Raw genomic sequence first — 16,083 nt, forward strand, 5'->3', positions numbered from 1 at the left:
AAAACTAGTCATTGGATATAAATGTGGTTAATAATGTCAGAAGAAAACAGCTTTTAACAAAATTCAGTTGCTCTTTAGCTAGACAGACAATGACAAGTTACTGAGGAGTCAGTGACATTAAAAAAAAATGTTTTCTGTAGCTACCAGGCTGCGATTACAGCAGCCTTTGGTGTAGCACTTGTTACTGAAGAAGGAAGACTTTAAGTCGGATATTATCAGTATAACTGAAGAGTTTAAATAAGTGTGTGTGTGTGTGTGGGGGGGGGGGGGTATTATTAGAATATTATTAGTGGGCAATAGGAAGGCTGAACTGAGTATAGTAAAGCAGATCCATTTTATCATTTAAGCTTTAACCATCAGGTTTCAGTTACTTTAGCTTAAACCACCAGTCTGTCCATTTAGCCTCTTAAAGTAAGGATCCACAATCTCATTGTGCATTGCACCATTGGTCTAACCGTTGATATGAGAGACTAAGAACAGTTCCAAGTCTGTAATCCTTTTTATTTTTGTTTAATAATTATTTCTGCTTTATAGCAAATAATCTCTAAAATATGTGTTTTAATGTTGCATTTGTTCCTAATATCAATCATTAATGCCTATTTAGGGCATGGAGACTAAAAAAATAGGTGAAAGCTATCCTTTATAAGCTCTTGAAGGGACCTCGCCAACCAACACTACTGATTTCCCCTATTCATAGCTTTACAAAAAGTGAAGACGCAACATTTTCCTTAAAAACTCTGGTACAACTTGGTGCATACAAGGAAATAGAAACATGGTTTAAAGGCAAAAACCAAGATTTTTTTTTTCTATTTTGGTTTCTAAACTCCAATGGATGCAAATTTGTTCTGTTTTCTTATTGTTGAGTCTTGAACATTGAGGTAAACTGATGTAAGGCCTGCAGTGATTAAGATATTTTTCTGTTTTCCTTTGTGACCTCCAGCTTAAGTGGTCGCTATTGGTAACATTTTGTTAGGCAAAAACCTCTGGTGAAGATTTACAGCTGGCACATGTTTTCCCCATTTGGTAGCAATGTCCTAAAGTATAAGAAATGCAACCTTTCCTAGACTCATTTCAGTCAATTACTTTATTTCTCATCCGTTTATAAGATTCTATGCACTAGTAGCTGCTCTTTATGGGCAATTGTTCGTTTAAAATGTGCATAATAATAAGAAAATTATGTTTAATATTTTCCTTTATTTAATAAACAAAAGTTTTAATTAAAACACCATCCATAACAGTTTCATTAATTGGCCTTTGCAAGTGATATACTGTTTCAACATTCCTAACGTGTCATAAACTGTTTCAAAATCACCAATGATATAAAAAGAAAGAATATTAGTACAAACTGTATCTATTATTGTGCCTTAGGTCTAATACTGTACATTTTAACAGCAAAAGATCACTAAGAGCGTAAATAATTGTGCATGCTTTCGGTTTATTATTCTATGCACGTCACATTTTCTTTCTGATTTAAGACATCCATGATTTATTACTGCTTTTTCCATTAGACAGGAGAGAGCGAGTGAAACGTGCAACTTAATGGTTCAATCTCTTATATTATGCAGTACTGGTTAGTGCAGAACATTGGGGGCTGCTGCTCTCTAAACAGGGGAGTCTCAACAGTGTTAATTAAATCAAAACATCACGTATGGCATTAACAAATGTTGAAACACGTAAAACACATTACTACAATGGGTGAAAATAGCTGTTGAGAAGTGCTCTGAAATAATAAACTCCAAAAACCACAGCATGAGTTCACAAGATAAGTGAATGATCACTCATGAGGAAAACCTCCTCGCTGTCTGGCCACTGTCAGTCAAAAATATGTCGGCCAATCAGCATCAAGCTTAATGGACCCCCTAAGAGGTTTAGCCTCACTGGAAGTCCCATATTTTGGCGTGTTATCAGCTCAAGAGCTGATTAACGCCCGTTTTAGCGCAGATTTAATGCAATTTAGTGACTACAATTATGAAGTTTGACAACGCATGTTTTACCATGGGGAGGTTTAGCCTCTCTGGTTTTTGTTCACTGCTGCAGAGCCATGTTGATAAGGACTTTAACAGCAAAAGCACTCAAAAATGTTATCTGTATATACCGGTACTCAGAATAGTACTACTGAAGGTGCAAGCAATATTACTGTAGGTACAGTTATGCGTTTTATTTGTTTTCCTAGGGAAGTCATGCAGGCAACCACAGGCCAACACAAAGTTATTCTCATATTAATGTTGTTAGAGATTAAAAATAATCAATAGTTACCTAAATGCTTTGGCATGGATGTACTTATAAATTCAATCAGAATTGATAAATGTACCAACTGCTAGATAAGACTTTATATTGATATTTCAGGATGATAAGAGTAGATAGAATGAAGCATTTAAGGGCCTAGAAAAAAGAAAAGGACTGTATTCTCATCTTTTTTTAATCTAATGCTTGTTAGTGTTGGGCTTGAACAAAACCAAATAAAACTTTAATCACTATTCTGCAGTGGAGTCATGTCCCAAGATGGATGGAGCGTACAGAGCCTGTATAGAACTGTGGTGGTTTATGTGTACCTAATGAACGGAAATAGAGAACGAATTTATATCATGATACATTTCTTTGTTTTGGTCAATCAAATATAATTTTGATATTGATAACATTATCAAAGCCTCAGAAAGACTGGCAAAATACCAACAACAAAAAATGGAAGTGTTCATTTGCTCATTCACTGTTGGAAAGCATCCTAACAGCACACTATGAGGTTTGTTGCCATATTTGAGCAGCTGTTGTCCGAAATATGTGGCAATGGTGCCCACGTGCAGCAATAATAGCAATGTAATGAGCAGCACTTCATCTGGCATCATTCTTAAACATATCTGAAATAAATAACAGGTGACAGCTTGGATTATTAACTATCTATGCATCTAAAAATGTGCAGAAAGAAAATGCTGGAGTGTTTAATACACATCACCATAATCATAATAGCCACTAACAACTAATTTATCAACTTTTGTCAAATAAGATTTCTTTTTCTGATACATGTGGATGTCCATACTATATAGTAAACCCTAAAAAAGTGATAAAAAGCAAATACTGGTTAACAAATACTTTTAGGAAAAAAAACAGTCTTTGTTTCATTCTGTGTGATTTCAGAGCATTTTATAACTGTATTCTTTCAGGTTTCTTTGGAGGTGCGAGCATTGGATGAAAATCCACTGTGACATTTTTGCTGATGCCTAACTCAGGACCAGCAACTGCAAGGTTGACATAAAGGAATGACAGGAGAGTTCATCAGCTTGCAGGCAGGTTCACTGTATGGTCAATCTTTGAGCTCCAAAAATGCTTTAAAAAGAAGATCCTGTAACTTTCTACAAATGATGATGCCTTATTTAAATACTCAAACATAAACTCAGAGAATTCAGGCTTTCGTTTGTGCTTGAGACAGAGACATGAGCCAGAACGTCCCAACAAGACAATGTGGGAACAAAAGTGTAAGAATGGAGCATTTGACTCATCTCTGTGTCTGAATGTGGAGGAGTGAAGCCATGTGTGGGAAGAGCAAATTGTTGACCAGCTGACTAAAGAGCAGCCTCCCTTAGACACTCTCTCTTATGCATGCTAACACACACACATACACACATACTGAAGCGGTAAAGTTCAGATTTTGTATCATGCTACTGTTTTCTTAGGTCCCTCAGTACCATAAATTAACAGCACATTGTTTTTATTGAACCCACAACAAAGACTAAAAATTATCCAAAAAATGTGAAAAAGCAATTCAATTCAGTTTATTTCTATAGCACCAATTCACAACTTATCTCAAGACACTTTACAGAGACGATTCCACCAGATCATACAGTCAGATTGGTTCAAAGTTTTCTATCTAGGGAAAACCAGCTGATTGCATCAATTCATTAACTCGACAGCAATCCCTCACACCAAGCATGCTTGTAGCGAAAGTGGAGAGCAAAACTCCTAGTTGTTGTTTTTTTTTTATGGTAGGAGAGAGGGGGAGAGACATGTGGGAGAGACATGTGGCAAAGGACGGATTCGAACCTGGGTCGGCCCTGTCGAGGACTAAGGCCTACGCACATGGGTCGTGCGCACTAACCACTGCGCCACCTGCACGCCCAGATAACTCCCTTTTAACAGGATGAAACCTCCAGCAGAACCGGGCAAAACACGGTGAAACGTTCCTTAACCCTTTATAGGGCACTGAGTGAAATACTTTGAAAATTAAAATTCCAAGCCAGTAGTGTTATTGGAATCCAGGACAACACCTTACTTCCTTTGTAAGATTAAAAAAATATGGATATTTTTATCGCAAAAATGAATGCCAATTTAATAACAAAAGTGCTTCTATAAGAAATTCATGAAAAACACTCAGAGTTAAAAAAAAACATTTTTTTTTTGCTACAAATAACCTTTGAGGCATTAATGCTGATACTTACACTTAGATAGTTTTTAGTTTATAAGCCTAAATATAATTGTTAACTAGGTTTTTTTTTTTACTTTACAATTAACTTCTTACTTTTTTTCTTGATTTGTTAACTTTTTTTTTTCCCAACTTAATTCACAGTAGGACATATATCATTTAAGGGCTCATCTAATTAGTCAAATGCCAAAATAAGATGTATAGCCATGTAGCAGGAACTTTGCTGAATGGCTGGATATAGATCTTGTGCTTCTAGACCTCACTGAGAGACGAGTGGGACTCCATTTGTAAGGGGTCTGCTAGTAATCAAAAACAGTAACCTGCCCTATAAAGGGTTAACATCAGCGCTTATTCCCTGTGCCCTAATCCAACTGTAAGAGTCATAAAATGTGCAAAAAAGCAGGAAAAAGCTCCCTGGATGGGAAGCGAAACCCAAAAAACGCAAAACGTTTCAAACTTGGAAAACAACGTCCAGTGGTTTATTTTTTTACTTTTATTTTTTTTACTTTTTTGGATTGATTATGACCTGGAGGACTGAGAATCTTCACCAGCATATTTTCCACATTTTGTTATTCTTTGCTAAAAAAGACCTTTTGTGATTTGTTTTAAAGGCAAACGTTTAGACCAAAGACAGCATCTTTTACCGTAACACCATACAACTGACTACTGACGACAACTGTGCTAAACTCACCTGACATCAGCTTCTCTGTTGTAGCTGAAAAGCAAAATGATGAAGTATATAAATACCACAAAATTTGGCTCACCTGAAAGGACCTGAAGGACGTTAGAGGCGGCTTAAAAGTTTTGCACAGGTGGCCAATTTCATGCAGCAATAATAGTCATCTCTAGTCCACATAGAAATAAAGTTAAAAAAAAAGAGAGAGTTCTGCAACAGATGGTAGAGCCCCCACAAAGTCCAGATCATCATTATATAGGTCTGGAACACCGGAGCACTTGACACAGACTAAATATGTAAAAGTGGAGGCAATTTCTCCAGGGTGCCGAATGTTAACTACCTGCCAAAATATGCACAAATACGTCTGTGTTTTAGAAATCTTCTCTTTTATTTTTTAAGCACTTTGTAAAAGGTTACTCAGAAAAACATGTCACCATTCACTATCATAACATTTAATACCTTGTTTATATCTGCTGTTCAATAAAAATAACTTCTATTTTTGCTTTAAGTGTTAAAAAAAATGTATCAGCGAAGTCTTGCAGGATTGGCTCTCCGACTAAATCTCATGCACCTGGGTTAGCAGTTAACACTTTTAATTTCGTCTTTTTTTCTTTGCTGTAAAAGTTAACAAGCTTTGATGAAGGTGCTCGATCTCATCTTGCTCAGATGTCAGCAATCTCAGTTATATCAAGTGCAGACAGTTTTCCGTCAACACACATACCATGTGGCCTTCCAAAACAGTCTCAGAAATGCTCCAAGTCTGGCGACCACATAAATTCCTGGCCGGGTGACAAAATACACAATTCAAGCCAAAAGCCTAACTGAAGTTATTCTAAATCCATATTTAGGTGGGAAAAAGTTTGGATTATCCTTGTAGGAGTTTTTATTGTGTCATGATTACGCTTTTTTCCTAACTTTTGACTAAAATAACCTCTTGATGTACAATTAGAGCATTACAGACCGTTATCCTCATCAAAAGTACCTTTAAAGTGAGATTCATCTCTGCACCCCCTGCCAGGCTGAATCACACACACAAAAACTGCCCCTGGATCTTTACATGATGATGAGCAACCCACACAACAGTGATAGAAAACTAGGTCACAATTTCAAAGCAGGGAAAACAATTCGCCCCCTTCCATTTCCCTTAATAAAACATTCCCCAGTCATTTGGGGTCCTATGTAACGTGTGTCTGCTTCAACTCCCAGCCCCCCACCTCCACCTCTATGCACCCCACGGCGCGCTTGTGCGTTGAGACAAAAGGACGGATGCCCAGTTAAAGGCAAGCTTTGTTTGCAACTATGCAACCATGCAGACACCCAATCAAGTGGCCGATACCAAAACCTCCCACGCTGGATGCAACACCTCTGAACTCCCACCATGGAGCTAAGTTACACAGGCATCTCTCAGAGATATACTTTACCTTCATGCTGAAGGAAATGTTAAGCTACAAATTAGCTGTTCCCTTCTTCAGCTTATATGGCTCTGCTTTAAAGCCATCGGCACAGTGACAAACACAACACCAAAAGGGTCTAACTGAACCAGCTTGCATGGCCCTGAGCATGAGAAAGCAAACACAACAGGACCGGATAAAAGAATGACTAATGTTTATACTGCTGCTGCACTCTGATTATAGAGCTGTGAACCGACTGCACCGCCACACCATCCTTTCTTCATGAGAACCACATATTGAACAGGGGATGAAGCCTCTCTAGCCACTGCACCTGAAACAAACCGACTTTCTTCTCCTTCTTCTGTCCCCCCCCACCCACCCGCTTGTACGCTTTTTGGATGAGCCGGAAAACTGTGGAGGAGGTTTGGCATGGCAGCCAAGAGCAATTTATTTTCCTGTCTGCCTCGGGCCCGGCCTTGATTGAAGATTCTTTGTGAGGAATGTGTGGAATCCTGATTTGGAAAAGCTAATCCTCTCTGAGTCTACCTGGTTTCTATAAATACACCACTGGGTGTCAATGATATCGATCAAAATCACCAGAATCTGGAGGGTTATGAAATTGTTCATATTGAAATAAAAAAGGGGAAATAAAAGCATTGCAAGACTCACAATTTAGAGGCTTTAGCTGTAAAAATATACTGTCCAGCCACAGAGTTTCATGGTGGAGCAGATTTTGGCACTGAAGCAGCAAAAAGAGTCTGCGTTGTAGCGTTGACCACAGCATTTTTATGTCCCTAGCTTCAGCTTCCTCCCACAGTTTAACCCACTACAATGGCCCCTCAAAGGGTGCAAATCATTGTTAAGACACTGGATTCCATAATTTATAAAATATGATTTTTTATTTTTTATCTTTTTCAAATCTATGAGATTGTGAGGACATCTTAGGCTCACTGTCTTCCTCAGGTGACATTGCTGATTTTTTTGCTTAATTCAGGTCTGGACTCTTGCAGGATTAGCATACATTTTCTGATGATGAAGTCATTCTTTTGTTAATCTAGATGAAGGGTTTCACTCCCACTGATGCAAGTTAATGCTCTACAAGAAGACAGGTATTTGGCATTTTCCTCGCGGCAGCAAAAACAAAGCTTTCTTTTAGTCTTGACATTTCATACCACACAAGAACAGAAATGTAGAGCTACTAGGAAGTCCCCATGGCGCTCTCCAACTATAGTGCACCTACTTCATATTTTTTTTGGACCCCACACAGGAAAAAAAGCTCAGCCCAGATTTTATTTCAAGATCAAGCTGCAAATGCTGCCAAACCAGAGTTGAAAGAACAAAAATAATTTCCTTTCTGGTCTTGAACCACTGGAGGATAAAACAAAAAGATTTTTCTGCACTTCCAGCTTTCTACTGAACATCTTAAGCTTTCATTTGTCCAAACTGATTGGTACTTTTAAAAGTTCTTATTTTTACACTTTAAGAATGGTGCTGCATACACCATGTTTCCTTATTGGTAACTTCTGTTATTGTGCTGAATGTACTTTTTAAAATAATGAGCCAAAGGTTCTGCTGAATGATTTCAGAAAGACTTTAGCTATGCTTGGATGTTTTGCTTTAAATAAAAGTACTTAGTGTTGCAGCTCTACTCTTTACGCTAGGCATGTTAAAAATATAAGAGACTTTGTCAGATGTAGAACGCAAGCAGGGATCGGAAAGAAATGTCTGTGGCTAACTGATGCTGATGCAGACATGGCAGCCCCCTTGACACTTTTCTATCCGGTATTTTCTTTTGTTTAAGAGAAACATCCAGTTATTTTTTTTATGTCACTATTGCACCATATTTCTATAATTATTCTTTAATTCTCTGTGCCATGACGGATACTTTTATTTTAAAAAAGAGGCAATTGTAACTCTAGTAAACTCATCAGAAAATGTTCTTCCAAAAAAGTTTTAAAAAAACAATCAACTGGACTTTGTTTCTAAATTTGAAGACGTTTCACTTCCCATCCAGGAAGCTTTTTCAATTCAAAAAGTCCAAAATGTCTTCAAACTTGGAAATAAAATCCAGTGGATTGTTTTATAACTTTTTTTGGAATGATTATGACCTGGATGACTGAGAATCTTCACCAGCATCTGCAGAATATGGCTTTGGTTTAATGCTGCAAATGAAAAAATGACAGGAGATCTACGGGGAACAAAATATTTAATCTCTAGTTCATTGGTTTTACCATAAATAATTTGACCTAAAAGATAACAGTCTTCAAATGATATTGCCATGCAATGTTTGATAATTTTCTCCAACACAGTTAAATCATTCGGTTGAATACGTTTAACATGGCAAAGTAACCATGATTCATTTGAATGAGGTTTGCTTGAAGGAGATGGAGGACAGCTGCTAAGAAGGTTCCCTGTACTATAGTGCAACCTGGTTATTGCACAAATGTTTCCATGTTCAATATGTTTCCTTCAAAAAGATGCTTTCGTTTTCAGTCTGAACGGATAAAAATATCTTTTTTTTTGGAAAATGGTTTTTAATAATTTATTATAGCCTCAAATTTATACATTATTAAAAGCTGACAGTGTAACAGAAGTCTATAGAAATTTAAAAACCGTTTGGCGTACAACTACATATAAGCATATCTAAGTAAGAAATGATGATATAGCTGAAACTAGGTATTTTACACACACATTGCACAAAAAAAGACATAACGTTTGTATCTCAATGTCTTTTGTTAAAATAGGCTGTGACAAAGTGGTTCAGTTTGTGTTCACCACTTGTCCCTTATTCCTTTTTTTGATTTGTAATGCTTAAATTTAAACATTAATTTGCAACTTTGCTTCACTTACTATCCTGGGTTTGTTTGTGTTCGCATTATGTTGCAGTTTCCATCTATTTATATGTTTAGCTTAAAGCTATTACTTCTGGATTATTGGTTGAAATATTTTATTTTGTTTCAAAGTATATTCATGGTATTTATTTTCCTTTTTACTCACCATTGTTTGTCCAAGTATTTCCTATAGATGAAGTCATCAATTACCTTGCTGGATTCTACCATTTAGAGGGTTACCTTTGGAGTAATGCTTTGTTTGTTTTTCTTTAAAGTAACTTTTTGAGTTATTTTTTATTACAATGTTTTGCATACTCTTTGTTTATGTAGATGAGTTTGTAAATTAGATTAATAATTGTATTCTTGTTTCTCTGTTTTGACTTTGTTAGTTTTTTTTTTCTACCTGTTTAATTGCGGCTTGGTCCACTCAACTGCAGGTGTGTTGCCACTTGGTTATATTAGCACTGAGCTCTTGGAAGCTCAGGAAGGGTTGTCAGAGTGAAAATACTGAAGAAAAGAAAACATAAATCTGGAACCAGTGGCTGAAGCTGTTTTTTGTTCACCTTACTGATCCTCGACCAAACTATTCACACAGGCTAAATGTTTTATTTTTTAGCTCGGCATCACTAAATGCTATTTTTGTTTGTTAAAGCCAAGAATCACCACACTGATTCTTTTTTTGGGCTTATATTTTCCTGTATATTCTCAATTATAAATAGGTTTCCTAAGTATTTGGTAGATTTTCTAATGCTGTATAACTTGGGACAAACATTTTGGTTATCCACTCTAAAGATTGTTACGAACCTTTGCCTGAAATTTAGCCCCTTCCTTTGATAACCACTCCAAAACGTTGACTTTGCCGTCAATAAGCAGCCCTGTAGTTAAGTAATTTAGTGGCAGGGTTAGGGTCATTATCCATTTGGGATACATGTTGTTCTCTTATTTTAGGGTGCATTCACATTAAAAAAGTCCTTGTGTATGCTTGTTTGGCCTACACCAAAAGCGGATATTATTTTGTCATTTTGAAACTGCACTTGCAAGTGAACAATAACCCAAAGCAAAACCACAAGTGTAACAATCACTGCTCCCATTGGTCAGAACAGATTACAGTAGAACAGAGCACAGAACAGGAAATATAGGAAAAAAACATGCGGTACATTTTGCTATTCATGCTTTGATTACAGCTGCAAAAACATTGTCTTACAGTCTTAAGAGCTGCTCATTTAATATAGATTTGGAGACTTTTTATTCTTAATTTTGTGAAGTGCTGGAGAATGCATCCTTTAAACCAAAAAGAAAATCAAAATCTTACTGGCCACATTTTTGCAGACCAGTCCACATAATCATGTTTTCCTTATGATGTATCCAATCTTTGAAAATGCATCATCCTGCAGCTTAATGCTGATATATTTTAGGATCATTCTGTAAGTATCAGGCCAGAAAAGCTGTAAAACTGTCAACAGAAAACATTGAAGAAGCTACACATAAAGTAAAGGTGAAACAGATTCAGTTTTTGATGGAAATACATATTTCATCTATAATGCTCTGAGGCGATTAGCAATCAGAGCTTCAAATGTAACAGCTCTAAATTACCAGCATCCCCACCAGGTACAAACAACACTTGATTATTCTGGTTTCTATTACTCATCTCCAACTGTGGCTCTTTGCCTTCTTCTGTGATGAAAAAGATCACCTCCTACAGACAAAATCCCAGAAGCTCTGATGATATGTCTCAAATATACAAAGTGATAAATACAATCTATTGGATAATCAAAGGCCACACCAGCTCTCTGCCCCCTGGTCTATGACAGATGTTATACTCAAGCTAAAAATTTAAGGCAACTAAAGTCTGGGAATATGCTCTTAAAACCAAAGGATGCAGCAATCAGCCCCTACTACAACCCGCTGACGTCAAACAAGAAGTTAAACGTCTAATAATTTGTGTTTTTAAGCCTGGGAGTTTGCATGAATCTCACACAGGAAACATTACTTTAAAGCCCCTGTGTATGTCGTCACTGGTAACAACTGTGTGCTGCGTTTCTTTTAACCGCTGCCTGAGTCATGACACCCCTCCCCCTCGGATCCCCAGCAAAGAAGCAGCAGTGGGTCAGGAGAAGCAATAGCAGAGCCCAGGGCGAGGATCATTATAACATGGCTGTGGTAATTAGAGGGACCACTGAACCATTGGTTAAAGAGAAGCAACGTGTTCTATCCACTGCAAACAGAAAAGCAAGGTTCATCCTGATCCCCCGAGCTCTTTTCCTTTCCAAAACACCAAACTACTTATGAAGGTGTCGGCGGTTACAGCAGCTTTTTACGTGAGAACTGATGCAAACTTTATAATTAGTTAAAGCTCATGCCTAATTAGTAATACGTTTCTATAAAATCTACAAAGTGTCTGGTACAAACGAGGTCATGTGGTCAATCCAGTGTGAGAACTGTACCAAAGTGACCTGGATTAATACCAATTAGTGCATGTGCGAAATGTGTATTTGGCTTTGATGGGTTTCTTTAAAACCCATAGAGTGACATAAAGTAAACCTTTGTGGGGAATACTGAAAGGCCTCTTTCATAAAGCTTGATTACGGAACGTGTGGACTCAGTTAAAGCCCCATAAAAATGAATAAAATGTGACACTGTCTGACTGCCAGCATACAGTTGCACGGTGAAAATAAATTGGCTGGAATTTAAAAAGTGTATGTTAGGAAGCATCTGATTTCATTTCAGCTAAGGAGCCAATAGACAGAGTCTAAAAACAAACTGCTTTGTGCGGTTTTCCTCACCAAGTAGAGCTTGGAAAAGCTGGCTGCCCAAGATGGCTGACACTTTGCTCACACTGGTCTTCAGAGCCTGCTCCTCTGGGCTGGTCAGGTTGGCCTGGTATTGCTTGAGGAGCCCCACCGCCCTCTCTGTGTCTGCAATCACAATCACAAACTTCACTGCATTTTATTGCGGTTACATGGGACAGACTATATATAACATAAATATGTGTGGTTTGCCAGCCTAAGACAGCAAATTCTTCCCAAAACATCTCCTTTTTGTTCAGGGCTTTGACTAGGCCCTTCCCCGTGTTATGAGTGATATTTAGTTTAAGTCTTTCTTAATAAATTGTGTTTTTTATAGAAGGAAAAAATTCTGATTAGATCTCATATGATAGGGCATCTTTTTCTTTTTTCTACATGGTCCCTTAGCTGCAGATCATTGCAATCTAAAATTAAACAGTGGACAGATACGATAGGGGAGTGTTGGCCCAGTGGTTAGAGTAGTGCGCTTGTGTTATGAGAAGGTTGCAAGTACCTGGTTTGATCCCCACAGAGAGAAAAAGAAAACCTGATAAGTAGTTGGGCCAAACATGGCAGCAACTGGAGAATTCAGCCACAATGAAAAGTTTCAAGCATAAACATCTTTAAGGTCACCACACCATCTCACTGGGATTTAGCTCAGGACTTTGACTAGACCAACCCAAGTTTCCTTTTTGTTTTCTCTGACGCCATTCAGAGGTGGACTTGGTTTGTTTAAGGTCACATTCCTGCTGCAGAACTCGGGTCCCAAACAGATGGTCAGGCATTTTTCTTTCACATTTTTCTGGTATATAGCTTAATCTATGTTCCATTTAACACAGGAGATCTTCAAGGTCCTGAAGCAGCAAAATGGCCCCAGATCATTAACCTTGGATTGTCGTCAGATCCGTGTTTTCAGTCTCACAACAAATCCATCTTAAAAGACTCCCGCTAATAAATCCATCTCGTAGCAACCAGCGAGTCAGACCAATGACATGTCAGTAGTGTTTTTTGGGGCAGGACATGTAGGAACGACAACAGACAGAAGGGCCTTGCCGGGCCATTACAAACATGGCAACGCTGGAGGACCTACCTGTCGATATCGCAACTGACTCTGTTAAAGCTAAAATAGCGACAATTTCTTGTATTGCATTCTTTGATGGGAAAGATGTTTGTGCTTTTGTTCCGACAGAATTTGGAAAATGTTAAATTTACCAGCTTACTCCGCTAGTTGTGAAAACACTATTGTGATCATCATATCTCCGTTGGTGGCTCTCATGGATGACCAAGTTGCCTGAAAGCGATTGGCTGAAAGTCACCCTATCAGCTTGAAGTATTGCACTAAACGTCCCTCCTTTTTACAGACAGACTGAACAGCAGCCACCCCACATTGATATAACTCAGTTCTGCACATATCAATGTGGCTACTGACAGGTTACCAGCTCATCACAGTACCACTACTATATCTTGCTGTTTGCATTTTTTTTTTTTTTTCCTGATTTACGGTGTTACTTTTACTCCATATATAATGGAACACATGCCTTCCAAAAATTTCCAACCTTTGTCTTGTCAGTCCAAAGACTATTTCCATCAATCTCTTGGGGATCATCAAAATTATTTGCACAAATCCACATTTTTTCTACTTCTGATCTTATTCTGATACCTTAATTTACCATCCTGCAGATCCTGATTATTTTCTAATACCAGAGGTTTTTTTGCATTAATGTTTTCATCATTACTGTTTTTGTTTTAGAGCCTGTCATACATTTTTCTTCAAAATCCAGTATGATATGTATAAATATAGAGATGCACGTCCCAAACTACATGAGATTAGTATAAGGTCAGATTGGGAAGTCATAGCAACAGTAAATTGTGTTAACAGGACAGATTCTGATCTAAAAACAACTAAATAAATTAAATCAGCCAATGAAGAGTAAATTCCTCTGCTGTTCAAGTGATTTTTAACCCAACTTTTTTATAGAAATAAGTAGAATACATCTACCCCTAAGGATCCAGACCATTTTCATTGATACCTGATCTAGAATTTTCTTTGATATCGGCGCCAAGACAGATATGAATATTAGATCAGTGCATCTATACTTGGATCTCTGCCATGCAGTCTCTTTGTTATGGTGAAGGCATGAAGTCTGACATTAACTGAGAGCAGAGAGACCCGAACCAAAGCTGTAGCTACAGATTTATTTCACTTTCTTTCAACCTTCTCAGAGGTTGCAGAAAAATCGATTAACTGACTATGTTGAATAGTAATTATAGTTTGCATCCAAAATAGTTTGACTTTAAACCTAAATAGTCAGCTGAAATTAAAACTTATCTCACAAACTCTATGAAAAAAAAAAACATGTGGACTTCGGGAATGTGGCTGAAGCAGCATTTTTAGACCTCTGTAAGGCTGCAAACCACAATATTTTGCTGCATAAACATTGCCTATCATCATGGCATCCGTTTTTTTTGTGCTTTTTGTTCCGTCTGTATCAAATAAAGATACAAACTGGGTGGCCTGCAGTTCTTTAGATGTTGTTGTGGAGTCTTTTGTGACCTCTTGCACTCTTACAGTAATTTTTTGTCTGATGTATGAGATAGGAAGGGGAGAAAACACTTATTCACACGATCGAGGCTTCTCTGAATGTGTCCCTTTTGATTTAGGCGGACAACCATATTTCTGTAGCTTTCCAGTTCTGCAAAACTCAAAATAAAATCTCTTCATTTTCTGTTTAGCAACGTTAATCATTGAAACTTTTCCACAACCTGATCCCTGACCTTGACAGAGGCGTAGCAGGAGGGTTGGCTTTGGGGGCTTTAGCCCAGGATGTTTTGGCAACTGATCACTTTTTTTTCTTATTTTTTACTAGCATTGAAAACTATTTTCATCTTATACACTATGTGAAGACCAAACTAAAAACGGTCGTTCACTTCTCTGACTTCACACAACAGATTATTTTATTCGTAATCCTTGCTAACTCTGGTCCCTGCTGGCATCCATGTTATGTTGTCGGCGAGAAGCACAGACATGGATCTCAATACGATGAATGAACACGTTTAGTGATAGAATGGGATAATATGGCACCACTGAGTTTGACTAGATTAGAATTGGTTTATGAAAAAAGTGCAGTGATGGACTAAGCCCAATAAATAACTTTCACTGTGAAATTTCAAAGAGGGAAATCTGATCATATTTAGTTTTCAAATGCTTGTATCTCTGATACAATAAACCTCAGCTTATCTCTCACTTCACAACTTTTCCTAAAATGGACCACACAGTTGTTGTTGTTTTTTTCTGTCTTGGTTTACTTAGCATAGTATACAATTAACAAAATGAATAAAAGGTTAGAGTAAATGTACTGCATCACTGACACTGTTGCAGTACAGGGTTTAGAAACGATCCCATTTGGTGGTTTAAGGGGTATTTTGATGTATTTTTGTGCTAATAAGTTACAATTAAATCCACTCTTGCTTAGTTTAAAGACATATGCATTTTTTTTAGTTGTATGCTAAATATGGACATTAGGTCCAAAAGGCAGGAGATCAGTTCAGGTGAGAGATCAACTAGAGACAGTTTTACATGATCGCATGTCATATAACATTTGGGTAAAAGTAATTTGCTCTGGTTTATGTATGAATACAACACAAACAGGGAGAGACAGCAGAGACGGAGGAACAGACCAGAATGAGGAGGCAGAGATGGAAAAAAACGGTAGTTCTATAGTTCTTTATACACTATGTCTTGTTTTTCGTGTTGTTCGGGGTCCGTAAACTACAGTATTAAACATGTTCTGCTTACCACATCCAGACTCAGGCCAACTTCTTACTTACATCCTCTCAGACAATAATTAATTTCCCCTGATGATGGGTTGTTAATAATGATTAAATGTGCAATAAATAGAGACTTCAGCTGTCATATATATATATATATATATACACTATATTGCCAAAAGTATTTGCTCACCTGCCTTGACTCACATATGAGCTTAAG

At 37.5% G+C, this 16,083-nt stretch overlaps 1 protein-coding gene across 3 annotated transcripts in view; it reads right to left on the bottom strand.

Annotated features, from left to right (window-relative positions):
• Positions 1 to 16,083, bottom strand: part of dlg3 (discs, large homolog 3 (Drosophila)) — a 131,022-nt gene that overhangs the window by 113,827 nt on the left and 1,112 nt on the right. For 2 of the 3 annotated variants that reach the window (XM_015387090.1, XM_015387089.1), the window contains exon 2: positions 12,096 to 12,227. The exons of the other annotated variant lie outside the window; for it this stretch is intronic. In XM_015387090.1, coding sequence (XP_015242576.1) covers positions 12,096 to 12,227 — 132 coding nt within the window. The remainder of the gene's footprint in view (positions 1 to 12,095; positions 12,228 to 16,083) is intronic. 3 annotated transcript variants of the gene reach the window in all.

This window comes from Cyprinodon variegatus, unplaced genomic scaffold, assembly GCF_000732505.1.
Source record: "Cyprinodon variegatus isolate N-32 unplaced genomic scaffold, C_variegatus-1.0 Scaffold385, whole genome shotgun sequence".
Classification (NCBI taxonomy): domain Eukaryota; kingdom Metazoa; phylum Chordata; class Actinopteri; order Cyprinodontiformes; family Cyprinodontidae; genus Cyprinodon; species Cyprinodon variegatus.